The following is a 27,718-nucleotide window of genomic DNA, read 5'->3' as shown; positions in this document are numbered from 1 at the left end:
GGAAGGGAGACCAGTGGCAGTGGCAGCTCCCAGAGGAGATTTGTGCCAAATGCCTTTGCTGGTACAGAGTAAGGAAGATGATGTAAATACTCCCGATGATTGCGTCTTGCAGGGCCAACTTAAGAACTTGGAGTCCTCAATAAAATGGATATGTTGCTTGATCATTAGTCTGGTTCCAGGAAGTTGCAGTTGAGTAAGCTGATATTGTCTTTCCCTTCCTTGTTTTCAGATACTCCTTTGCGTACTCACCTGATCGGACATGATATTGACATAGGAGATGAAAAACCTATTCGGCAACGGTTCTATCGTGTTTCACCCAAAAAACATGATCAGCTGGAATCAGAAGTGAGGTACATGTTGGAGCGTTGCCTTGCAGTTCCATCAGATTCAAGCTGGGCATCACCATGTTTGTTGGTGACTAAACCAGACCATACTTTCAGGCCATGTACTGATTTTTGCAAGGTTAACAAGATCACAAAACCAGACTCTTTTACGTTGCCCTGAATTGATGATGTGTAGATCAAGTAGGTTCGGCAAAATCGGTCAGTAAATTTGACCTTTTGAAGGGCTACTGGCAAGTGCCTTTGTCCAAGCATGCTCCGGAAGTTGCCTCGTTTATAACTCCTTTGGGCCCTTACTCATACAAAGTAATGTCATTTGGTCTACGAAACGCACCTGCCACTTTTCAAAGACTGATGAATAGAGTGGTTGCAGGTTTGGATGGCTGTGCGGTGTGCTTGGATGATGTTGTCATCTATAGTGACATATGGGAACAACATTTACAACGCACAAAAGCACTGTTTGACAGACTTACATGGGCCAGTCTGACAGTAATTATGGCAAAGTGTGAGTTTGCCAGGGCTACTGTGACTTACCTGGGTAAAGTAGTGGGCCAGGGTCAGGTCGGTCCAGTGAGAGCCAAGGTTCTAGCTATTGACCAGTTCCCCCCTCTGACAAATAAGGAGTAAATGCGGTTTTTGGGGATGGTGGGTTATTATAGAGCATTCTGTAGAAAATTTTCTTCTGTAGCTGTGCCTCTTACAAACCTCCTCAGTCAAAACAAAAAGTTTGAGTGATCACTGATGTGTCAGCGTGCATTGCTAGAGGTCAAGGCTTTGATCTCCTCTACCCCGATCTTGGCTACCCCTAGGATGAGAAAGCCATTTAAGTTGCAGGTGGATGCTAGCAAGTTAGGAGCGGTGTTGTTGCAGACTGGTGATGATAGAGTTGAGCTTCAATACCTTTTGTGGGGTACATGGTTGCTGACTTCATTGGTGTGGGGTTTGGGTCCTTGCACGTGGTGTTGTGGTTGTCAAAGACGACATTATTGGAACCAACAAAGCCATACTCGGAATGAATGTGATTGCAGACTTTTTTGGGGGGGGGGGCTTTTTAGAGAAAACTCCAACCTAACTCAAGCTAAGACTCCATCTTTTAGTAAAGAGTGGCAGAACATTTTTGTCGACTGCCAGCGTATTCACACAGCCTCCCTTCAAGACAAATGGCAGGCCTCAGCTACATTAGCTAGCTGCCACCCTGTAACCATTCCTGCACACAGTAAAGCAAAATTCCACCTCACCCAAGACGATGATGTACTGGCCTGGTAGAACCTTTAAGGGAGAATGAGGGCGTAGAGGTGGCTAGGGCCTTGGTGACAGTAGGGAGATGACAGATTCCCCTAAAGGTGAGAAATCGAAACCCTTATGCCGTTCACCTTAGCAGGTTCCAGAGGCTGTCCACAGTTGCTGCTGTTGACCCTGAAAGTGTAAAAGAAGGCCAAGAGCTCTCCATGGTGGACGTCAGTCCCGGGATGGTGGAGGTCGGCCTCATTGCCGCTGGCCAGGAACAGCCTGAAACCCCTCAAGGAGATGCCAGTCCCAACCTCTTCAATGGAGATGGGATTATGGAGGAAGAACAAGAACAGCTTAACCAGCTGCTTCGTAAGTGGCAACATGTTTTCTCCATTCATGAAGAGGATTACGGACACACATAGTTGTGGTCAAACATTGGATTCCAACAGGTATCACGGAAGCCATTTCAGAGAGGTTTAGACCAGTGCCCCCTACCCTTCATAAAGAGGTGCGGAGTCTGTTGAAGGGCATGTTGGATGGGGTTATTAAAGAAAGCGGTATCCCCTGGGGTCTGGGTTCGAGTCCAGTTCGGGCCTTTCTGGGTGGAGTTTGCATGTTCTCCCTGTGTTCACGTGGGTTTTCTCTGGGGATTCCAGTTTCCTCCCACCTCCAAAGACATGCTTGTTAGGCTAATTGGTGACTCTAAATTGACCCTAGGTGTGTGTGTGAGTGCAAATGGTTGTATGTCTCAGTGTTGGCCCTGCGTTAGGCTGGCGACTTGTCCAGGCTGTACCCCGCCTCTCGCCCAATGCCAGCTGGGATAGGCTCCAGCAACCCCCGCGACCCTAATGCAGGATTAAGCAGTACGGGAGATGAGTATCCCCTGGGCTTCTCCAATTGTCTTGGTGCAAAAGAAATGTGGGGCCTGGCGATTTTGTGTAGACTATCGCAAATTGAATAATTCCACCCACAAAGACGCTTTCCCCCTACCTCTTATTGAAGACTCTTTAACTAATCTGAACAAGGCAGAGTGGTACTCCACATTGGATCTAGCCAGCGGCTACTGGCAAGTTGAAGTGGAAGAGAGTGACAAAGAAAAGACTGCATTCACGACATCGACATCATTTGGTCTGTTTCAGAGGATGCTGTTTGGCTTGTGTAATGCCCCCACCACCTTTCAGAGGCTAATGCAAAGGTGCTTGGGGGAACAGCTCACAGAATCTGCCTCCTGTTTATCTGGATGATGTGATTGTGTTTTCCGGAAGTTTTGCAGATCATCTGGACCATTTGGAGTTGGTGTTCCAGGCCATGGGACGCTATGGCCTCAAGCTACACCCTGAGAAATGCCAGCTCTTCAAAAAACAGGTAAAGTTTCTGGGACATGTGGTCAGTAGCCAAGGACTTTCTCCTGAGCCTGACAAAGTGACTGCTGAGTGGCAACCCCCCACCACTGTAAAACAAGTTTGTGCATTTCTTGATTTTGTGGGGTACTATAGACGTTTTATATGCGATTTTGCTAAAACTGTTAAACCCTTGAACCCTCGCAGCTGAGGGTGAAACTATTAGATGGACAGACCAGTGTGAGTCGGCTTTCTAGCAGATTAAGCAGGAGCTCTTCCAAGCTCCTATTTTAGCATATGCTGATTACACACTGCCTTTCATAGTGTACACTGATGCTAGTAATTGTGGACTTGGGGCTGTTCTAGCCCAGGAACAGGATGGTCTCGAACGAGTCTTCACCCTCCCCTCCTGAACGTAACGATGCCAACTACAGTTCCTTCAAGTTGAAATTTCTTGCTATGAAGTGGACAATAGTAGAGAAATTCAAAGACTATCTGTGGGGGGCAAAGATCACTTTCATTTTCAAACAGCGGCCTACCATCCCCGGTTACACGTCAACATACTTTTTCTTCAGAAACGGAGTCTTGCGTGGTGAGCGTGCATACAGGCCATGGCCATTGAGTGCATTGCTCATTGTTTTCTTTGAAACAATTGTACCTTCTAATTCCAGGTCTTTCTGAAGCTCTCCACATGTGGCCCTTGGCTCTTGGACAACTCGTCTGATAATTCTTTTCACTCCTCTGTCAGAAATCTTGCCGCTTTATGGTCGAATGATGTTCTTTCCACTTCTGGATTATGGCCCCAACTTGGAACGTTCAAGTTTAGAAATCCTGCTGTAACCAGTGCCATTAGAATGTTTTCCAACAATAAGGTTGCAAAGGTCTTGACAGAGTTCTTTGCTTTTACCCATCATGAGATGCTCCTTGTGTGACACCTTGGTATTGGCACACCTTTTTTTTTTATAGGCCATCAGTTTGGACTGAACCAGCTAATATTCATTTTCACTGACAAGGGGCAGGATGGCTTTCTGATTTCAGCCGGTGTCTTGGCTTTCCATGCCTTTTTCCACCTCACTTTCTGATTGTGTTCAATACTTTTTCCCTCTGTTATGTTACATTATTACACATAACTTAATTTCTGAACTTATTTGCTTTATTTTTCTTTTTATATATGGATTACCAACACCTGGTGAAAATCTCATGTTAATAGCACCTTTGGAAATAGGTTTAGTATCTAGTGTCTTTAGGGTGTCCACATATTTTTACCAAGAAATGCTTTGTCAACAAATTTAAAACTTGATCTTCATGCACCTTGATCTGGGCTGAGATCCAAAAAAGAAAAACACAAAAACAGAATCTTGAAAAAAATAAATAAATAAATATATATATATATATATATATACATCCCTCTCATTTTTGCAAGTTGTGATTAAGAAACAAACTATTTTTGTTGGACAGTTGTAATTGGCTGAGAAACCAGGAAGTGAGGTAGAACAACCTTCCTCCGTAGCTTTCATGTGGAGGCCATTGAACTGACAAGAGAAAGTTTGTGTGCTAGAACATATGTTAGCATAAATACTGGAGATTCAACTCCAGGTTAGTGGGCTGGAGTGTTGGTGTTGATTATAGCAAGACATCCGCTAATTAATTCAAGTTTAAGTTAAAGGTTCACAATGTTTGAACATTCTGTAACTATTGTAGATTTCTTCATTTTAAAGGAAAAATTATTGAGCACTTCATTTGTATGACTTTGACTTTGATTGGATGATTGAATAATTTTTTTATACTAAACACATTATTGGTTTAATTACGAACTTTTGAAGCCTCATATTTGTTTTGGCTAATCTGAATGATGGATTTTTGCATAGAATAATGTATATTCAAACATCTGGCACTAGAAAAACAAGACATTTAGCTGGTGTTCATTTAAACTTTAAAGGACACATCAACAATGCTTTGTCTTTTTTGATCCAATGCTCACACATGTGCATCCTTAATTTGCATATGGTATATTTATCTATTAGCAGTTATTTTTGCAATTTTGGGTTGGAAAATTGTTAAACGTATGAGTTGGTTAATTGAATAACATGTTTAAAATTTACATCTCTCAATTCAAAAACTGCTGGTACTAAAACTACCAATCAACATGCTGGTACTATTTCCTCATGAAAGGAAACTCATGAAGAATTTTATGAGTCTGGAATCTGAGGATCCACTTCTATTTTAGGTTCTGGGAGAGGAAGTCACAATTGTACATTCAGTACATTTACAGGCACGTGCTAGACTTAAGTTTATGTAAATACGTAAACACGTTACTCTGACTAAAATCGGAGTTCTCTTTATACAATTAAGACACCCAGATAATGCGATTGGAATTCAATTTTCTCCACCATATGTACGCTTAATCGGACAACTAACAGGATAATGCGTGTCCGTATGCTCCACAACTGCTGCGCTGGCGTGTGATCCTGGAACAAAAACATCCAAGAACACCGGTCACAGAAGAAGGTAAACAGAGCCAGCAGAAGAACCGTCTGAGAGATAGTGCGCATCTTATCTGCACCAGAAGTAGAGCACACATTACGTACGAGGTTAAAAAAATTTACTATTGTTCAAAATGCCGGTCTTCCGCATTAACAACTCATGTTTATTTTATGATATAATAGGTCAACCGGAAAGGGGGCCGTATTAACATGGTATTAACTCGCTGAAAAGACGCACATCGCCACCTATTGTGGAGGTGGAGGACATGTTCCCATCAGTTATTCGATTTTCTCCACTGCATGTAAACTGGGACAAGGACTGCAGTCAGAATGTTGTAGCATAGCTCAATTAAGCTGTGCATGTAAACGCACTGATTATTCATTCATTCACATACCTCCCTTTTCACCTCTCTGGGCCAAATATAAGACAAAGTAATTAGGAAAAAAATTCATTCTCACACATTCACATGGACAAAAACTCCTTATCCTTTTCCTCATTCACCCCTGTAAAATCAGACATCGTAGTTGGGCAGGGCAGAATAGCTGATCCCACCAACTGATGGAGGGCTGGAGTGGAGTGGAAGAAGCCAGTAAAAAATTAACCTAAAGAGAGAGAAAGAATCAGCAAACAAATATATCAGCTTTTTTTTTTTACTGATAAAATGATTGGCAAATGCAGATGACAGACAGAAACCCCACCTCTTCCGAAGACTTCCCGCAGCAGAGCGAGCTTTGGCTTGCAGGTGTGTGACGGGTGGTGAGGCAGCTGCGAAGAAGAAGATGATGAAGAGGACAAAGAACCTCTGTCTTTGCTCCTTAATCTGTTTCTCTGCTCTATGGGAGTCTCGTCTGTGATTATGGAGACCAACTGTAAGGATATACAGTCAGTTACTTTGAGAACATTCTCATGTACTCCAGAAGGCCTTTCAATATTCCCTCTAAAAATCATCATTGATACCTGATACCCTGAACCCGAAAGAGCAATGCCACCAATGACCATTAGATGCTAACTCTAATCAAGAGACTACCTCCAAGACTTAACACTGAAGACATTGCCAAAAACTGCTTTTCTTCAAACAGCCACTTGAAACTGGCTCAAAAAGCTAGTCAATCCCCATAGATATAATCTTGGAACATTTTTAAATTAGCTTAGGTGCACTCTGGCTCTGCTGAGGTGACCAAAGACAACCGAAGACAACACACTGGGCTTCAAAACCAGACCTTCAGGAAACCTAGTGGTTGTGTCATGTAGGGTTCATGCAACTTTGTACAGTATGGGGTTTGTCCAGGATGTCTTTTGGACTTCCTTTCTGTGGAGCATCAATGTTTTCCTTTTTTTAGGATTGAGATAGAGGACTCTTTTAAGCTTAGTTTGCAGTAGATGTGTATTTTTGTTGGTTTCATATTAGTACGTGCTTGTTGATCATGAGGTAGGTCTTTGCATTTTTGAGAATTTACCTGGTTTAGAATGCCTCCAGGTGTTGGAGACTTTTTAACACTTTTTCACCTGGCGTGCCGATGAAAAGACTAGTTGAAGTGTAACCAGATAACATTTTGCAGTGTTAGCTAGAGAGGAATGAGCTAACTAGGTACTAGGTTCTAGAAAAGTGTAGTTACGTTATTTTGTGATGGCATTATGTGGTGGCATTAATTAATGAAGTGTTCTGTGTGAAGGTAGGGGGGATTGTATATACACTATATTGCCAAAAGTATTCGCTCATCTCCCTTTGCATTCATATGAACTAAAGTGACATCCCAGTCTTAATCCATAGTTTAATATGATGTTGCCCCCCATTTGCAGCAACGACAGGTTCAACACTTTTGGGAAGGAGTGTGTTTATGGCATGCTATTGGACCATTCTTTCAGAAGCATATTTGTGGGGTCAGACACTGATAGATGGATGTTGGATGAGAAGGCCAGCACAGTCTTCACTCTAATTCATCCCAAAGGTGTTCTATCAGGTTGAGGTCAGGACTCTGTGCTAAACTCGCTGATCCATGTCTTTATGGCCCTTGCTCTGTGCACTAATGCGCAGTCATGTTGGGACAGGAAAGGGCCATCCTTAAACTGTTCTTACAATGTATGGCATTGAGAGCATGGAATTTTATAGAATCTCTTGTTTTGCTGAAGCACTCAGAGTTCCTTTCACTGGAACTGAGAGGCCAAGCCCAGCTCCTGAAAAACAACCCCACACCATAATCCCCCCTCCACCAAATGTCACACTTTGCACACTGCGGTTAGACAGATACTGTTCTAATGGCAACTGTAAAACCACACATATGTTTATACACCTGTGTCTATGGAAGTGTTTTGAACACCCGAATTCAATTATTTGGATAGGTGAGTGAGTATATTTTTGCTTTGCTAATAAAGAGATGAATAGCAATCACATTTTGTCAATTTTTCCATGGATGGGTAGTAGAATTGGCACTGCAACATCAGCAAGTTGCACAATTTGGAAGAATAATTTTTATTCAGCAACTAAACATTTGCCAAATTTATGTCTGTGTGCAGATACCTGATCATAGAAGATGACCAAGACAAACACGCCAAACAACACCGACTCCACCAGGAGGATGATGTAATGAGCACTGTGACGGAAAATAACATTAACAACATTAACAACTACATCTAAACAAGAAGCCGCTGTACGCTGAAAACATGGCTTTGACTTAAAAGATGACTCACACTATCAGGTGTTTGCAGGGTGTCTTCTCTCTGTCTTGCTCGGTGTTGCCTTCTCTCTCAGTTCTTATCTGCCACACCCATGCTGACACTACCAGTACCATGGAGTACAGACTGGCTACACCTTCAGTCATAGACAGAAACACAGCATGAGTCAGATCACCTTCAGCTATAATTGAGTGGGCAGTGGTAGAAGTTGCACTAGTCGCATAGTTGTCTGAAAAGTTCCATTACCATCTTTTATTTAATACTTGCCAAGACACAGCTCCTGTTTTTCAAAACAAATGGAGAAACTGGATGAAATACTTTTGGTTCAACTCCTCAACACAGTTATTGATCCTAAAAACATGCAAATTAGCAAACAGATGAGAGGATAATGAAGATAAATAGAAGATGATGGATGAATGGTTGGAGTCTGCTCAAGAGGGACAGTGATGGTCCATGCGGCGTAAGCACCTTTGGCAGACACGGCAGTGATGCGCTCTCGGAGGTCTGTAGGTTTCACAGTGACTGCAGGTCGTCCAGCCTTCACAGCCCTATAAACAATGAAAAATACAAAGTCATGAAGCACAAGTAAAAATAACATAAGATTTTGGGGTTTTATAGTTACATGTACAGTTACACATAGTATAGTGCACAGTGAAATGTATTTTAGTACCTGCAGTCAGTAGTAAAAAAATACAAAAGAAAAAAAACAGTAATAATGCCACAGAGCACACAAGGTAAAAACATATATTTTTTATTGACACAGCTGCGATATTGTAAATGTACATACTGTACATACATGTACAATATTGCAGCTATGTTGAGCAGACTGATGGGGATAGCATGGGGATAAACACCCTTCTTCAGTCACTCAGTTTTTGCTCTCAGAGTGTGGTGTTTCAGGATCTTTGTGGCCCTTAACCTGCAATATATTGTGTAAATGTCCTGAAGTTTGGGGAGGGCGATTCTGATGGTCCACTCCTGAACAGACCACCCAGGGCCAGGAAGTCCTGCCTTGTGCAGTTTCCCATCCAGGTGGTGATGCTTCCACACAAGATGCTCTCGATGATGCAGGTGTAAAAGTTCCTGAGCACCTTGAGAGGAAACTTAAAGTCTCTGAGGGGTCTGAGGTGGTAAAGACTCTTCTACCTTCTTCATGATGGTGTTAGGTGATGCCATGACAGGTCCTGTAAGATGGTCCCTACCAAGTATCTCAAAGTGTCTTCTTTTTCCACCCCACAGCCACTGATAATAAGTGTAAATGTAAGTCCCTCTGCTGTTTTCTGCAGAAGTCCCCTATCAGCACCAGCCTTCCAGGTGGGAGGCCTGCCTCCTGTAAGTTGTCTTGTCATTGTGGGTCTATAGTCCCGCAACAGCGGTGTCATCAGCACACTTGATTGATGTTGATTGTGTTGGAGTCTGACATGGCCTCGCAGCCATGTACGTACAGTGAGTACAGCAGAGGGCTGAACACCCAGCCATGGGGAATTTGGTGTTGAGAGTGAGTGGAGCTCAAGTTAGGTGACCCACTCGAAGCACATGTGATCTGCCAGTCAGAAAGCTGTAGACCAGCCTTTACAGGGAGGAATCCAGACCCAAGTCATACAGCTTACAGACTAGTCTGGACGGGACCATCGTATTAAATGCTGAGCTGTAGTCAACAAACAGCACTCTTACAGTTTCCTTCCAGAGTATACAACTGTGAGTGCTTAAGTGCTCTGGGCGTGGGTCGTCTGTTTGTCAGCCAGAGTAGCATTGGCACACACCAGGGCCGTGTGTGTTGCATTGTAGCCTTCAACACCACCATCCCAGCCTTGCTGCAGGACAAGCTTTCCCAGCTGAGTGTGTCTGACTACATCTGCAAGTGGAGACTTCTTGTCGGTGAGAAGGCAGCATGTGATGCTGGGAAAACTCACCTCTGACTCAGCATCGGTTCACTTCAAGGCTGTGTTATTTCCCCTCTGCTCTTCTCTCCTTCATTAAATTCACTTTTATGTATATAGCATCAGTAACAATATAAATTGTTTCAAGACACAAAAAATGGCCCAACACCTCCAGAGCAAGCCTGGAGGCGATGATGGCAAGGAAAAACTCCCTTTTAACAGGATGAAACCTTGAGCAGAACCCAGCTTGACTCATCTGTCTAAGACCAGCTGGGCAGAAACAGAGAAGAGAGAAAAGAAGAGCAGGAGAAACAAGATAAACTTCTGTCATAGATACATACTGTACAATGGGCTGAAGGAAACACATAGAATCTGAATCTAATAATAAAAGATAACTGATGATCTTATGTGACTGTTTGAGACTATAAAGGCAATATAATCGGTAGGTTGGAGAACTGTTCATCCAGGTAGGAGTGGATAACTGCAGACCATGAAGACTGGGCAGGTTGATGAGGCCATGACAGCAGATATAGTTTGGAACTCCACAGGTCAGATACAGCACTCTGGGTATGAACACTGGGCAGGTTGATGGGACCACAACAACAGATGTAGCTTGGAACTCCACAGGTCAGATATACAGCACTCGAGACCCACACAAGAAGATGGAGGGGGATAGAGGTGTACAGATGAACCTCCAATCACCAGTTTGTCAAGCTTCTGAAGTTTCTACATGGGATAAATTTCTGATGGGGACGGGTCTGCCTACAGGTGGGAGACTGATTGTCTGTTGTCCTGTTGTGGCATTATAAACCTACAGCTGAATGCTGTAAAGACCATAGAGATGGTCGTAGACGTCAAGAAGAACGCTGACCCACCTGCCTCATTATCCTGAGTAACTCCCAGGTTGACGCTATGGAGTCCGTCTGCTTCCTAGGGTCCATCCTAATACAGGACCTAAAGTGGGAACTGAAAATCAAAAAAGCACAACAGAGGATGTACTTCCTGTGGCAGATGATGAAGTTCAACCTGCCAACAACAATGATGGTGCACTTCTACACCTTCATCATTGAGTCCATCCTCACCTCCTCCATTACCATCTCGCTGCCACTGCTTAGGACAAAGGCAGACTGTAACATATTATTTGCTCTCCTGAGAGGGAAACTGGCTGCGATCCGTCTTCTTTTCAGGGCCTGTACATGCCGTGGACACTGGCGGGCAGAAAAGATTACAGCCCACCACCACCATGTTACCTCGACATGTATCACCCACCTAGACCAGTCCAGGTACCCCCACCCCATAGCAATTACACTCCTTTAGGGCAGCAGCCATCCCCAGCAGGATGCAGCCTGACACAGGAAGACACACAAAAGCGGTTTAGGATATCAGAACATACTGCATCATGATGTACTGTATCAGGATCAGGACATACACTATCAAGTCATTTCATATCATGTTGTATTGTGCCATATTATATCATTACATATTGTATAATAACATAGAGCATTATACCATAAAGTATCACAATGTATCATATCATGACATACTACTGTATCACAACATATTGTAGTACGTTAGATCGTATCTGTCATATTGTATCACATCCTATCATTGCATCACATTGTATTATTTCATATTGTATTTGAATATGTGATTGCATCTCGGAGTTTTTCATCATGTTACTTTATACTGTATCTTATCTATCTGGCCATATTTATTTGCAATATTTTGCTATCATACTACACTTTCTGTTAATGTTCATGACACGATTTGGTATGTTATTTTGACCTTAAAGACAGGATAAACAGCCAGAGAGACTGTGTCATGACTAGATACAGCACAAAGTTTACAATGACAAGCTCCAAAACAGATATTAGTGCAGCTGTTGATACAGGGCAACCCTGAAATTAATAATGTGTACAGTTGTTGCACTTGTTTTTTTTATCAATGTCTTGATGGTCCCTTTATATGACTATCAGCTGTAGGCTCTGTTTTTAGTTACACACATTTCCACTGAGTTCAAGCGCAAATTTAAATTCTTAATAAAATTAATCTCTGATCTTGTGAAACTGACATACAATACAATAATTATCTCAGGCAGGTTATAGACTGAAAACAGCAACAGAAAATGGACTCACCCGCTCATTTATCCGAGATGAATGGGCACAGAGATCTGGGAAGTCTACGGCTGCCTTGGGAAGAGGCACCATACCTTAACATACAAACACAAATGTGACAATTTTCCTGCATTTCTCCATCGTTCCCTATCACATGACTAAAACTGTCCTATTTCAACTGAGTTTGGTTTTTCCATACCCTTCCTTAAAAAAGGAAAATCCCAACCAAAAAGGCTGGGATTGTTTTAGTTTTAAGCCGTTTTTGCAAGGCATGCTTTAAACAGTTTACTGACCATCTGAGAAAACAGCTTTGGCGTGGCAGGCAAGCAGCAGCAGAATAAGATTGAATACTGACCCATGTTGAGTACACCACACACTGTAAGTGAGTGGAAAAGCAGATTTAAAATTATAAAACAGTTTCATTACTGTCTGAAAAAACATGGTTTTTAACTGCATGAGATGGATCCTCTTTTATCTATAATATACCAGAGATTAGTCAACTACAGAGTGTTTAAATTCTATCATACCTAATAGCCATAACCATTCCTTATACTGACACAACCAACCATGATTACTTATGATTAATCATTTAGCTGACTTAATCACCAGCTCATAGTTTTTTAGACAAAAGAATGTCATGAACTTTTTTCTGGCCAATTATCTAAAACTGGAAAATGTTAAAATAGTTTACTATATTATAAAGCTACGTTATTTGTGTTTTAAACTGGATGTTTCGTTTTATTTATTTGTTTTGAGACAGTTTGGAACCTTTACCGCTTTAAAATCACCACAAATGTATATGTTTTAGCTTGATTATTGAATTGTGACTTAATTAAAAGTATTTTGAAGCCAAAATATTAAACTTTAAACTTTATTTATTTATATAGCTCTTTTCATACTAAAAAGCGACTCAAAGTGCTTTACATAAATAAAAACATAAAACATTACAACAAGACACAAAATCAAGAAACCAACACATAGAAACAGACACATAAAAAACACACTCACACATACACGCGCACACATACATACACACGTACACTGCACATACACAGGCACGCACATGTCCACACTCACAGTAATCTACACACTAAGAATTGTCAGCAAGACATGGCAGGACACAGAGGCTTGAGGCAGGGAACCTTATGGGCGTCCACACTGAGGGGGCCCCAGCCCTAAACCATAGGAGCATCACTGTAAGGATCATCCTGACCCGGGAAGAGAGGCCCCCACACCAAGGTGCAGAATGCCTAACCACCCAGGCCGAAGGGACCCAAGGGACGGCCTCCCTGTGTGTCCTAGATCTAACTTGTGGTGTTGTTATAAGGCCGGTGCAGGAAGACCTCAGGGTTTGTGAGGGTTGATACGGTAAAGGTAGGTCAGACAAATAAGAAGGCCCAAGACCATTAAGACATTTAAAAACTACTACAAGAACCTTAAAACCCATCCTGAAACGCACGAGGAACCAATGCAGTGATTTTACAACTGGTGTAATGTGCTCTTGCCCTCTGGTCCTCATCAGCACACCAGCGGCTGAATTTTGTAAAAGTTGGAGATTGTAAATACTCTTTTTAGGAAGACCAGAGAGCAGAGCATTACAATAATCCAGAAGACAGGGGATAAAAGCATCAGCACCTCTGTGCTAACCTGACAGAGAAATAGGCAAACTCTGGCTATATTTTTGAGTTGGTAAAAAACTATCTTTGTAATATTTTTGATATGTGGAATAAAACTAAGCTCATGCCCAGATTTTTTTTTTTTTTTTTTTTTTTACAGATTGTGATATCTTAAAATCTTGTAAAAACATTATCTGCCATCCATGCCTTAATATCTAAAATACAGTTTAAAAGTGCATCAATAGACCCTGTGTCATCAGGAGACATGGCAATGCACAGCTGTGTATCATCAGGATAACTATGAAAGTTGATGCTATGTCTCCTTATGACGTCCCCCAGGGGAAGCGTATATAAGTTAAAGAGAGTTGGGCCTAGAACTGACCCCTGGGGAACCCCAGGGTCAATTGCATGGGTTCCTGAGGAACAGCTATCCACACTCACAAAGAAGCTTCTATCAGAGAGGTATGAGATGAACCAGTTAAGCACAGTGCCAGAGAGGCCAACCTGGTTCCTCAGTCTGTTAATTAAAATACGATGGTCTACTTTAATGAAAGGTGGCAGTTAGATCCAGCAGAACCAAGACTGTGAGTTTATGGTTATCTAAATTACACCTGATGTCACTTAAAATCTTTAAAAGGACTGACTCTCTACTGTGGTTCATCCTAACACCAGATTTATTCTTCTCTAAGACGTTATTTTTACTCAAGAAATCGTTTACTTGAATAATAACATGTTAAAAATGGTAAGTTGGATACTGGCCGATAGTTATTAAAATTGTTTGGTCCAAATTGCTCTTCTTCAGAAGGGGCCTCACCTGTCTGAAGGGAGCAATTCACAATATATAGCAGCTTTTCTTCAAAGAATCCATGAAATGTTTTAAAAACTTGGGTGTGGGTGTGGGAATTGGGTCTAAAAGGTAGGTTGTGGGCTTTACTTGGGAGAAAACTTGTGTTTCCAGTGTTTCCTCATGTAAAGTCAATGATCCAGGTGCATCAATGGTTAAAATCTGTTGAGGTAAAAGACTCAACCTAATGTCATTGATTTCACTTCTGAAGTGGTCTGCAAAGTGGCATTATTAGGTATTCTTGACAATCTGTTAAAATTTGTCTGTTATATGGTCTATAGAGAAGAGGAATTTGGGGTCATTTTTATGTTCTGTAATTAGTTTGTGGAAGTGGGAAATTCTTTCCTGTTTGACTGTGTTATTGTAAGTTTTGAGGAGTTCCTGTAATATTTCATAATGAACAGTTAGCTTTGATTTTCTCCATCTCCTCTGAGCTCTCCTGCAGTTTCTTTTCAGATGTTTCAGATGTCATTTCTCCACAGCCGTGTAGGTTTTGATTTATTGATTTTAGTAACAAGTGGAGCCACTGAGTCCAGCGCAGACTTCAGTTTGCTGTTAAAATCATTATTAATAAAATCACAGGACACTGGTACGCAGAAATGTGGAGTTTCTATCTATCTAGGGTGTAGAATTGGTTAGGGACAGTAGGGACAGGTCCCTACCAATATTCAACCGCTGCTGTGTAATCACTATCAAATTCAATACAACCGCTGTCGTAGGTGTTTGGTCAGTATAATGATTATGGCACACAAAGGGTTAAATATCTGTCTCTGCTGGAAGTCCTGCCTCTAATTTAAATATCGTTCTCTGATTGGCTGCCGGTTTCTCGCTAGCGTACATGTGATTTGCTGTCCCCGCTGTCACTCCACCTGCTTGTAAAAGCTACATTCAACCCGTCAGTTGGACGAGAGGCAGTGCATGAATGTGCAACCGCAAGTTGTCAACATGTTTGGCATTTGTTCTGCCTAGATCACGGCAGCTAGACGGATTTTAATATCAGTGATGTCATCTACATTTTTGTTTGTATCTGTTTGCGTGCGTGCGTGCTCGTGTGTGTGTGCGTGTGTACAGTATAGGATTTGGAGAATGTCAAAGAAAACTGGATTTAAGAGACTTCTTTAGGATTCTTCAAGTTACTTCAAGGGTAAATAACTGTAGAGGCTCAGCAATACAGATATTGAAGAAAAGGTATTATTTCTGTAAGTAAGTAAGTATTTCTGTGGAAGACAGCAACTGTTTAAAAACACAAAGAAAATCTGTGGTGGAAATATAATAAAACCTCAGATTCTGGATGATCATGTGATTTTTGCATCCATATTTTGGGGTGAGTAAATTACACGTACTAATTGTGTGAAAGTAAAAGCCTTTTTTTGCTCAGGTAATAACTTAACCATCAAACTCTATGATTATTCTATCCCTAATCTGGTCATATTATATAGTAATTACTAAATTTAAATTTACGTCCGGTTAAGATAACGTTTAGATGTGGCTGAGATTGTGGAGATTGTATACAAATAACAGTTTTATATAGTTATGGTTTACGTCGAATTAAAGGGTACCTCCCGCTGGTTGAGAAAAACACCATAGTCCGAAAAGAAGACCGACTGTTATGGAGCGAATCAGACGCCTCATTACGTAAGTTGCATGTAAACAAGCCGACAACCGTATGTTACATGTGTCATACAATTCAAGCCCATTTAACAAACATATCCATTAAACATTTAAACAAAGGTTACAGTTAGAAAAGTCAGCCCTTTATCAGTTCAACATAGGTAAAAAGGGGAAGGCTGCAGATAGATCTGATGGCTGTCAAATGAATGGAGGCAGTTCAAAGAAGACGCTCTGTCGGTTTTTAATGGTACAAAAACACGAAGTACCCACCTATCCGAGTACGCAGGGATGAGGACACATTGTATGACAACGTAGTCAGCGTAAAGCACATTTAAATAAGTTAAAATCAGAAAGATAACGCCGTAGGGATCTCGCCTTCAGCGCACGAACGCCATCTTCTGATAAGCTCCGCCCCTTGAATCCCTTTTTCTGGGTGACGTCAGGTTGTAACCTGCAGCTTTCAGGACCGTGGGAAACCATACTGTAAATGAAATGAAATGAAATTAAAACCTATGCCAGTTGTCTAGACTTTATAGACTAATGTATTTGTTATATTTCATTTTATTTTTATTTCATGTCATCTCTTTATACTTGTGACCAAGTAGTTTCCCTTATGGATGAATATAGTCTGTCTATTATTCCTATTCATTATCAAACTAATTGGTGAACAACTGTGAACTGTATTGAACTCATACTCTTTAGGAGAACAGATAGATAGATAGATAGATAGATAGATAGATAGATAGATAGATAGATAGATAGATAGATAGATAGATAGATAGATAGAAACAAACACAAGGTGGCGGTAGACATATGTGGAGTTGACATTTACATTCTGTCGCTCCTCCCTGGAAGTAGGCAGCAACCAGCTCTTTCTCTTGTAGCAAACTTTTCACTCGCTGTGTTTGTTCATGTAAGCCGCCTTTCCTTGAGGATATTATTTCACTTGTCTTCGACGTGTTTATTCGTTTTTTGTGAGGGCTAAAGTTTTGCGAAAAAGAAGGGGATACACTCCAAGGCAAGAGCCGGAGAAGAAGACGAAACCTGGAGGAGGAAAAGGGCGTTCATACTAAAAAGTCAATATGGAAGTTCCTGGTATGCAGGTAAGAGGAAAGGTGGACACAAAGTCTCATTTGATTGCCTTTTTCGGCTCTTTTCCCCCAGCGTCAGTACTCAGCTAGACCAGTTGATCGAACTCTGAGGAGGCGTTGAGCAACTCCAGATCATTTCCTGTGTTAGAAATTCGTTACCTGGCGTTTATTTGAGAAAAAAACAGGACTCCATGTCCACATGAGCCATGCTCAGCCTTATCAACAGAAATGTGACGGTAGATGCCGCTTTAACACTAACATAGTTTCTTACATTATGACTTTGGTGTTCTAAATTGCCTTTAAGTATCTATCTATCTATCTATCTATCTATCTATCTATCTATCTATCTATCTATCTATCTATCTATCTATCTATGTGTATATTCACATAACTACTCATGATATGATTTAGCTAATCCTAATGGACTTTACAGTGACTTAATATCGTTTATATCTCTTTAAGGATTCCCATAGTATGTGTGTAGGGATTTATGTTTTAGTTCTGATGCTCCATTCAGTTTACAACGACTTTGCAGTGTTTATGTCTCTCCAGGTATCTCTTCAGTCTTCCTGTATTATGCCTCTCGTGCTAACAATGAATACCCCTTAACATATCCTATAATATTTACATAATGACATATGGCGTTTATAAGTCTTAACGCCTCCTGTATTAGCTTTAAAATGATAATTATGGCATTTAGTAACCTGTAATTTAGTTTAAAGCAACTTAAAGTTGTTTGTATCCCTGGTCTTTAATATTCTCTTAATGACTTTTAATGTGACTTACAGATTGAGTCAAACATGTGGATACATCCTTACTAAGTGTTATGTTTTGTTTTTATTATCATTATCCATGTTGTAAATGAATATTGAAGATATCAAAACGACAAAGGATAACAAAGACAAACTATTAAATAAACCAAAACATGTTTTATATTATAGACTCTTCAAAGTCTATACCTTTTTCAGGGTTGCATGTGGTGTTGGTCCACAGTTCTTTGTTCGACTGCTGATCTGAATGATATTGCGGCAAGAACCATTCAACTAAGTAAAGAGAAACAACTGTCCATCATTAATTTACGATACAAAGGTCAGTTAGTCTGAAAAATTTCAAGTACTTTCAAATTATCTTGAAATGCAGTCATCAGTACCACCAAATATCGAGTTCAAATTCAGACATATCGTCAACATCTACTGTTCAGAGAAGAGCTCTTCATGAGAAGTTCTACAAGAAGCCACTACTGTGGAAGAAAATTAGAAAGGATTTAGTCACAATTTGACAATCTTTAAATCCGTTGTTCTGGTTTACCAGATTTCAGCAAAATCATTATAGAATCCAAACTAGCAGCTAGCTGGTGAATAAACTGGGAGCATAAATTCCAGTTATGCTGAAACTCATCAAGTTTGTTGTAGACATATCAATCCAATACAAATATTTAGATTTTATTTTATGTTTTATTTAGTGCCCATTAGATTTTGTGTCAATTTTAAAACCAGTTATTTTGGTTTGTCAGTTTTCATTAGAAAAAAATAAATAAAGGAAGTCTGTGCATGCTAGAAAGTTATCTACTAGCTAGTGAGCACAGATGAGCATTTAGCAACTTAAGAAAGCATCTTTGTTTTTTTGAAGCACAAGTTTTAATTTGAGAGATTTGTTAAGTTTTTCATTGTCTTATAATAAAAATACAGCATGGAGGATGTATGGTATGAAGCATATTTAAGCTGTAGCAAGATGCCATCCTATCCTGTAGTGGAACTGAATATTTAGTACTTCTTTAGGACAATGGCCTATAACTCATCATCAAACTATATAAGGACTAATAAGGAGAGTTAACTCCACCACTCAACCAAATTTTATTGTCACTGAATCTATGGTTACATACAAGTGTCTCTACCAGTGTTCCTACAGTATTTCTGTAGTGACTTATATTGTCATGTTCATACTCCAGTGCTATAATATTGACGTTTGAATTTAAATGTTGACTGAACCATCCCAAACTAGAGCCTATCCATGAATTTGCAGCGTTCATACCTCTCAAATTGTCCTTTTAATATATTTGTACTGATTTCTGTATTGACTTTATTATTCCAAGTTTAGTTTACGTTTGGTTTGTGGTACTTATATCTCTTATATCTTAAAACCCTCCATAATATTTATTTAATGATGTCTAATTTGACTTGGCTATCCCAAGTTTAGTTTACAGTGGAAATATAGTATGTATATCCCCTAATAATTATTTATAACGCGCTTTAAGCTAACTCTTGAATTTCCCCCAGGGGATGAATAAAGTATTTTTCTATTTTATTTTTCTAAAGTTAAGTCTACTTGTGATTTGCATTGATTTATATGTGTTCTTGGTACAAAAGGTTGAGTTAACATCTATTTTAAGGTGTGTATATCTCTTAAGGTTTCCTGTCTTAGTCACATAATGACTTATGATGTAGCTGCTCTGTATTGAGTTGTTTGTGACTTTGATTTATACTGATCTATATGGTAAGTTTTATACTATGTGGAGTTGACATTTATTCCATGAGTCGATGTGTGACTTAAATACATAATCAAACACAGTGTGGCTCTGTTACTCAGTGCTCAATTTATTATAATTAATGGCGTTCTTACCTGTTGTATAGATATTCCTATATTTACTCATGTATGTGTACTCTCATTTTAGTGACGCTCTTTAATGTTTTTGTAATGTCTCCATAGTGACTTGGTGTGTCTTGGGAGCTTATTTATAGCTATGGTATCTTTACCTAGTTAACAGTGGGGGTTGTGGATAAGATAGTAGGTGTGTGTGAGCCTTTCTGACATCACTGTAGTATTTACTAACCTATTTTATGTCTGTTTTTATTGGATCTTTGTGTGTGTTGTCAGATTATATTTATTGAAAGTAAATCAGAGGATGTGCCTTAGTTGTTGTTAAGGTGTGCAATGTGAGTTATAATTGTGGAAAAATCTTCCAACCCGGCTTTCAGGTGTGTCTACCTGTGCAACTAGCTTTCTCTGCCGGCTCTATTTGTTGCTAGTGGGCGGCCCCTGAAGTAGAGTCACAGGCTTGTAAAATTCAACATGCATCTGACCCCCAGAACCAGCTGTAGGTGTACCTGCTAAGAAGACAGTTGGTTGTGTAACACTAGGCCTGTCACGATCATCAACGAATTAATTAATCGTGTGATAAATGAAAACCAACTCGATCATTTGCCGATATATTGCCATGTGCATATCCATTTGTTTTCCTCATCTCTCTCTACCAAACAGGCTTGCTGACAAGAGGGTTCTCGGGCTCAGCACCTGGACGAATTGGTTCCATACATACAGAAATGAATGGAGTGAACCCTGATGTCAATCATCTACTCTCTTTTTTTCAGTGGGGCGTGGGCCTGGGGGCGGGGCTTCTAACTGGAAGTGAGCCTCGTCAGGAGTAGAGAGCATGGTAACGTGAGCTGAAATTTGTAGGAATGAAAGGGATGATTTCAAAGCTGAATGCCAGAGCGTGGGGACATTTTGTGTTTAAACCAAATGACCAACGTGAATCCATTAACATGGGCGAGCCAGTATGTCATATTAGTTTGAAAGTAGAGGCAACAACAAAAGTCAATTAAACCAACTTGTTTTGCACACAGTGGACATGCAGAGAAGCCTTGGTCCCGACAGTTAACACTCACTGAAGTGATTGGTCGACAAAATAAATACTAACGAAACAGCACATAATGGTGGGTGCTCACAGTGTGGAGTTGAAAAGAAATGCAGCCCTTTACAGTGTCCATTTTATTTTTAACGTTTTTTTGTTTGTTTTATTTATTGAAGGTATTTAACAGCTCTTGACATTCCAATTATAATGTTAAATACGCTTGAGAAATAAAAGTTTATTGCTTTTGAAAGGATGTATTTACATTATTATGCCACGTTATCATTACATTAGTGGAAAAAAATGGTCTTAAAATAATGTTGTTTATCGGCAATAATTTGTGGGACAATATATTATCCAGCAAAATTTGTTATCGTGGTCTATGTAACACTGGAACAACTTGATGAATCAATTAATTTGACAGCAAATAGCAGTAGTCCAGTTTTAGAAGCTGTTTGGCAGTTAATTGTGTAAAGCAATTCAGGTTTGTCATTGTCTTTCTGAATCCAGTACAAATTATTTTTATATATTGTGTTGGTCGGAGTATATCAGCAACTCTGTCACTGTGTCTTCTAGTTATTAGAAATGCTACAATCAATATTCGTATCAGCAAAAACTTTGAGCTAAAATATAATTTAAAGTATAAATACAAATATCTTCAGTTATTCTGCAGGTAGTCAGAATATTTAGGCAGCTCTGTCTCTTTGGCCTCTGTCTACTGACTGTTTTAGAATCTGTAATCTTGTTGTTTTGCTTTGCTATTTTTAGGAAAAAATGCTGACGCAATCCCGTAGATGCTACCAAGTTAGTAGGTAACTGTTGAATACAGTTGAGTGTTTAACAATTTTAGAAAGACATACCATTTTTTGAAGCATGGATATTAGTTATGTCGTGACTTGGTAATGTGATGGCAATATTCTGCCCGACTGAAACATATTTTTGTGTGAATAAGGAATCAAATTACTGTTCCGCATTTTAGGCTTGTTTTGATTTTCTAATTTTCAGAAAAAGGAATTTGTTGAATGCTAGAAGTTTAACAGCTAACTGGCGAACACGGGAGAATTTAGCAGCTAAAGTCACCAAAGAGCAAAAGAGAAGGGTTATACTTACACAAGTACTTTGGACCCTTTAAACTGTTTTCCTTTTTATTATCAGTGGACTTTGTTTTGAAATCCAAGCTCTGCAGAAAATGTCTTCAAAAGCCTGCAGCTGATGATTTTGGTGGTTACGGTACTTCTCTGATGCTGTGCATCGTATTTCACATCTTTTGAGAAAGAAACATCATGTAACACAGAAAAGTAAGCCTGATACAATTTCGAAACTGTGCTATCATTACGCAAGCTTCCCAGCAACTGACTCTGTTATTTAAAATGCTTTTACAGTCTGTGTCCAATAATGAGTTTCTTGTTGGACTTTGACATTAACTATGTCGGACAACACATGGTCATACCATCTCTTTCAAGGTTTTATAAAGAAAATAAATAAATAAATAAAATATAACAGAGCTGTCTTGATCATTAGAGAGAAATTTAATATTAACATCCTTTAAATATAATTAGTTATTTAACTTGATTATTTTAAGTTTTTGATTTCTTATTTGGTCGTAGAAACACACCTACAACCAATTTAGAAATTTAGAAGATCCATGTCTTTGGATGGTGGGTGGAGAGATGCACAGACCCAGAGAGATGCACAGATACACAGGGAAAACATACAAACTCCACACAGAAAAGCCCCAGTCGGAGCACCACTGTGCGGCCACTAGAAAATTAATCAAATCAATGAATTTGTTGAATCCGTTTTTTTTTTTTTTTTTTTTTTTTTAAAACTTACACACATTCTACATTTCAGTCCCACGACAGAATTTAAGACATTTGCTATGCACGGTTTGATAAATGAGGTCCCTGGTTCTGAGTTCATCAATGTCACTCAAACTTTCCTGCATTCTTACTTTTAACCTTACTGGTGTAACTTAGTCAGATCTTGTGTGAACAGACACAACATGAGTTGCAGGGTGTTAGTAGTGTGACACTCATAGCGGAGAAGCCAGTTGCAGGCGTGTCATGGGAGATGGCCTCATTGTGTCCACATCTTCCTCCCCTTTGTAGTTTTCATGGCTACACGTTAACTTAGCTACAATTCTCACAGTCACGTAATCACAGGCTTCACCAGGCCGGGACTTGTTTCTGGGAGATAAATAATTGTCAGCCAGCTGCCAGTGAGTTTTGAATATGGAGGGTGAGTCATTTTTTCTGAAGTCTGAATCATACTAGACTAGTTTTACCCTTCACTGTTAATGTGTCTATGGGTATTGACATTGTCCTTGATTGGGGCTCGTAAACGCAAACCACATGACAGCACAGGAGCTCCTGTGTCGGGCAGACACTTCGTAAAGTTGTCCAGTCTAAATGGTAAGTGATGCAAACAACTGAAAAGAATGATAAAGCATGTTGTGAATAAATTTGTAAGCTACTCAGTTCATTACAGGATTTTGAATCAATGAATATTTTTGGATAATCAATTAACCCCTTTGTTAATTTATCAATGAATCATTACTTCGACTTCTACAATTATTATCCAAAAACAAAGCTGCTTCCTCTCCATCCTTGTTTCCTCCTTTTTCCCTCCTGCCCGTCCTTGTTCGCTCCTCTCCATCCTTGTTTCCACATGTGCCTCCTTATCCCTTAACGTCCTTCCTTGTCACCTCATGTTATTTTGTTCTCTACAATGACAAAGCAAGTTGTGTCTGACCTAACCCTAACCCTTTCTAAGCTACACAATTAGTTGATGATGGAATGTTTAATCCATTAATGTTTTTGGTAATAGATCGAAGGGTAAATTATCAATAAATAGTGATCATAATCTTTACAATTAATATCTAAGAAAACTAATCTGAAACAAGGTAACTGGACTGTTGGGTTTCTTGAAAACAAGAATAAGAAACCCAATAAGCACAACAAGTCAAGTTGCCCTGAACCTTCACACGTATATTCTAAACTTAATTGTTAAATCAACATAAACATAAAAATTTCCAACATAAAATAACTGTGAAATCACTTCATGATGTCCCTCATCACATTGATCATCCACAACGATAAAAACACTGAGTGATAAAGTAATTAACATTGACCATCTTGTGAAAATTCAATGTTCTTCTGGGAAACTTTTAGACCTGGCATTCATGTAGATGTTATCCACACATTTACCACCCATCTAGACCAGACGGACCTTCCCCAACCCATAGCCATGAAACTCCTTGCTGGCAGCAGGCATCTCCAGCAGGGTACTGGCACAGGCACAGGCACAGCACACACAAATGGTTTAGGAACAACACAGAAACATGAAAAAAAGCACAAGGCCTCTAAATTCTCTAGATCCCAAAATGATCAAGTATCTGTGGGTTGAGCCGCAATAGTATTGTCAACATTATTTTGAGGCCATTTTTGTAATGTCATGATAATATGGCATAAAGCAATAAACTTTCATTTAACAAAAGTATTTAACATTGTAATTGGAGTGTCAAGAACTTTTAAATATCCTAAATAAATAAACAAAAAAACTCTGTGAGCGCACACTATTTTCCGCTGTTTCATTTGTATTTACTTTGTCGGCCAAATATCTCAGTAACTGTTGACTATCGGTTTCTGTGCATCTCCTGCTGCAGTTTTTTTCCAGCTGGGAAAACTGGACTTGATTGTGTTTCAAGTGTGCATGCAAGTTGGTTGAATTGGCTTTTCTCATTGCCTGCTTTCAGACTAATATGACATAATGGCTCGTCTGTGCTAATGGGCTCACCTTGGTCATTCAGTTTAAATCTAAATGTTCCCACACTGTGGCATTCGGCTTCGAAATCATTTTTTTATTCCTACAGATGTCTTTCATTACCTTGCTCTCTACTCCTCATGAGGTCACATACTGCTAGGTGCCCCACCCTCAAGCCCCCCTCCCACTGAGATAAGTAGACTGGTTGACTGACAGGAGGGTTTACTGCATTCTTCATTCAATATAACTAATGCACCCATGTTCTGAGTGAACCCTCTTCTCATCAAGCCTGTTTGGTAGAGAGAGACGAGGAAAGCATGCACATAGCGATATATCAAGGCTGGCAAAATTATCGAGTTGGTTTTCATTTGTCATGTGATTAAGTGATTTATTGATTCTGATCATGACAGGCCTAGGAAGACCTACACAATATTACATATTACATAGTAGGAATACCTGCAACTGGACTGGGTGGTCTGCAACACTGGGGCCCCACTGTCCTTTCTCTTCACACCACATATTTGAGCTATTGTCATGTGTTGTGACAAAGCAACTGGTGATGGACCTGAGGATGACCAAGGTGCCGGTGACCCCCGTTTCCATCCAGGGGATCAGTGTATACGTTGTTGAGGAATACAAATATCTGGAGGTTCACATTGGCAATAAGCTGGACTTGGGGAAGAACACTGACACCTGTACAGGAAGGGCCAGAGTCGCCTCTGTTTTCTGCGGTGGCTCAGGTCTTTCAACATCTGCAGGACTACGCTCAGAATATTCTATGGGTCTGTTGTAGCCAGTGCTATCATCTATGTTGTTGTGTTTTGGGGCAGCAGGCTGAGGGTAGCGGGTGACAACAGACTGAACAGACTAATCCTCAAGGCCAGTGATGTTATGGTAGTAAAGCTGGACCCTCTGACGGTGGTCAGGAGAATGCTTCACCCAACCCAACCCACTCCATGACGTGCTGGTCAAACACAGTTCCATCAGCACCAGACTGATTGCACCACAGTGCACTACAGAGCACCACAGGAAATCATTCCTGTCTGTGGCCATCAGCCTCTACAACTCCTGAGTGTCAGACACTCTGAGTTGGTTGGATAAATTTATTCTGTGGAGTAACCCATATTTATGCTGATATTGTGAAACAACTCAATTTTACTTTCACTTCATATACTTGTAGATATTTCTTCATGTATTCATTAGACTCTGGACCCCGCTGTGCAATACCCCTGTATTCAGTGTTATTATAGAGCAACAACCAAGAACACATGTTAACATGTAAATTGAGACCCAGATGCTTGGGATGTACTTGTTGTCAGAACTATTTTTGTCCTGCAAATGACAGTCATTTGAACAGTAAGTGTGCTCCATTGCCGAGCCACTGAATATTTAGACAGTTACAGTACTCAGATTGTTGGCTGGTGGTCAGAGCCTGGGAGTCCTTAGATCCTTATCATTTCCAATCATCTTGAGAGGGAAAAAAAACAAACAAACAAAAAAAAACTCAACCGAGACTCGAGAGGAGATGTCATTCTTTTTTTTTTGTATTAGGAGCTAAGGTGCAATAGGACAGGAACCAATGTCATATTTACATTGAGTATCACATCACATCTGTATCACAGTTAGAAATATAAACATATGGACATCATTGAAATACTGTGGATCTCTATGAATGACGAGCAAGGCATACAGTACACCTAGAAATTTGGGGTCCACAGGAACATAAATGAGCGAAACAACAACAATACACAATTAAAAAAAGAAAAATAAATGGATAAATAACCGAGTACTCTTATACAAGTGTTAAAGCTACTCAGTATAAATAAAAATACAAATAAAAAGACAAGGAAAGCTAAAATATAAAAAGGACAAAAGAAGAGAAAAAAGAGAGAGGGAGTAGATGTCCATCAATTGGGGGGCAGAGACCGGAGAGAGTGAAGAATGTTGGAAACCACTTAAAAAATGAATCACAGTTACCTTTCACTGAATATCTCATATTTTCCAGCTTTTGAAAAGACATAGAATCATTGAGCTGCTGAGTGCTTAAGGGAGCTTTAGTTGATGAAGGAGGTGGCATCTTGCCAGTAAGGAAGTAAAAATATACATATTTAATTGCTTAGAAGTAAACCGGTCTTCTGTAAGCCCAAAAACGGCAACATGGGCATAGGCTTTTATGGTCACTGAAAGTATCTTTGACATGGTATCATAATAATTCTGCCAAAAGTGAGAAAGTAATGAGCAAGAATGGAACATATAAGTTACATAGCAGGATGGAGCATGAAATTTGGCAAAATTGTTTGTGATACTGGGATAGATGAGACGGTTGAGTTTTTAGAAAACTCTAAGCAGTACTTTAAACTGTTTAAGTGTGAGACAAGTGCAGGCTGAGCTTATGTAAATTTGCTTAAGAGCAGTGTCCCACTAGTCATTCTCCAAATCCAGACCAAGTTCTTATTCCCAAGCAGCCTTTGTAGCTGGTGAGCAACTGGAAGACAGAATTTCATTATGGACTTAAGAGATGAGTGACTTTTGAAGTGTGTCGTAGCTTATAAGCTCCTCTCCATGTAGACTTGCTGATGAGGAGAGTAAAACTGGCAACAAAGCTTTAGTAAAGTATTGAAAAACATGGCCATTTCAGGCCTTTATTATGCCATGTAGGAAAGGTTGTATCTGTAAATGCAGATCGATCTAGGTTCCTCAGTAAAGGAGATAGAATATATGCTGACTTAAATTTGAAGTGCCTCCTAAATTTATGCCAGATTTTAAGAGTGGAATGAACCACTTGGTCATTTGTAAAGCCAAACAGGTTGGATAGAATATAAAAGGTAAGCGAAGCTTTTAGAGAGGATGAAACACATGAATGTACACCATGGCAGATCCATTAATTTGAACCAAAACAAAATTTTGTGGATATGTGCTGCCCAATAATAATCTTCAAAATCAGAAAGTGATAATCCACCGTTGCATTTGCATCTCTATGAATGGGTGTTGGTGGATCCACTGTCTCCTGGATCACTGACTACCTGACAGACAGGCCACAGTTTGTGTGTCTGGGAAGTGTCCTGTCTGATGTGGTGGTGAGTGGTGTGGGAGCCCCACAGGGG

The 27,718-nt window shown here is 40.0% G+C and overlaps 2 protein-coding genes across 4 annotated transcripts in view; one reads left to right on the top strand and one right to left on the bottom strand.

Annotated features, from left to right (window-relative positions):
- Window positions 1-3,983: 3,983 nt before the first annotated feature.
- zgc:77880 (zf-DHHC domain-containing protein) lies at window positions 3,984-16,528 on the bottom strand. Its single transcript, XM_047610620.1, is given in 9 exon segments — window positions 3,984-5,997; window positions 6,083-6,262; window positions 7,914-7,986; window positions 8,084-8,209; window positions 8,363-8,420; window positions 8,505-8,616; window positions 12,084-12,157; window positions 12,356-12,438; window positions 16,404-16,528. Coding segments are annotated over 9 exon segments (936 nt in total). The 3' UTR covers window positions 3,984-5,892.
- A 416-nt stretch (window positions 16,529-16,944) lies between these two features.
- The window catches only part of LOC125023249 (serine/threonine-protein kinase 26-like), a 92,011-nt gene continuing 81,237 nt past the window's right edge, over window positions 16,945-27,718 (top strand). The window contains exon 1 of one of the 3 annotated variants that reach the window (XM_047610410.1): window positions 16,945-17,236. In XM_047610410.1, coding sequence (XP_047466366.1) covers window positions 17,216-17,236 — 21 coding nt within the window. In that variant the 5' untranslated portion in view covers window positions 16,945-17,215. The remainder of the gene's footprint in view (window positions 17,237-27,718) is intronic. The other 2 variants (XM_047610394.1, XM_047610401.1) reach the window with 2 other exon arrangements.

This window comes from Mugil cephalus, chromosome 1 (genome assembly GCF_022458985.1).
Source record: "Mugil cephalus isolate CIBA_MC_2020 chromosome 1, CIBA_Mcephalus_1.1, whole genome shotgun sequence".
Taxonomy (NCBI): domain Eukaryota; kingdom Metazoa; phylum Chordata; class Actinopteri; order Mugiliformes; family Mugilidae; genus Mugil; species Mugil cephalus.
The sequence above is the reverse complement of the archived record's forward strand: the minus strand, read 5'-3'. Positions and strand labels throughout refer to the sequence as shown.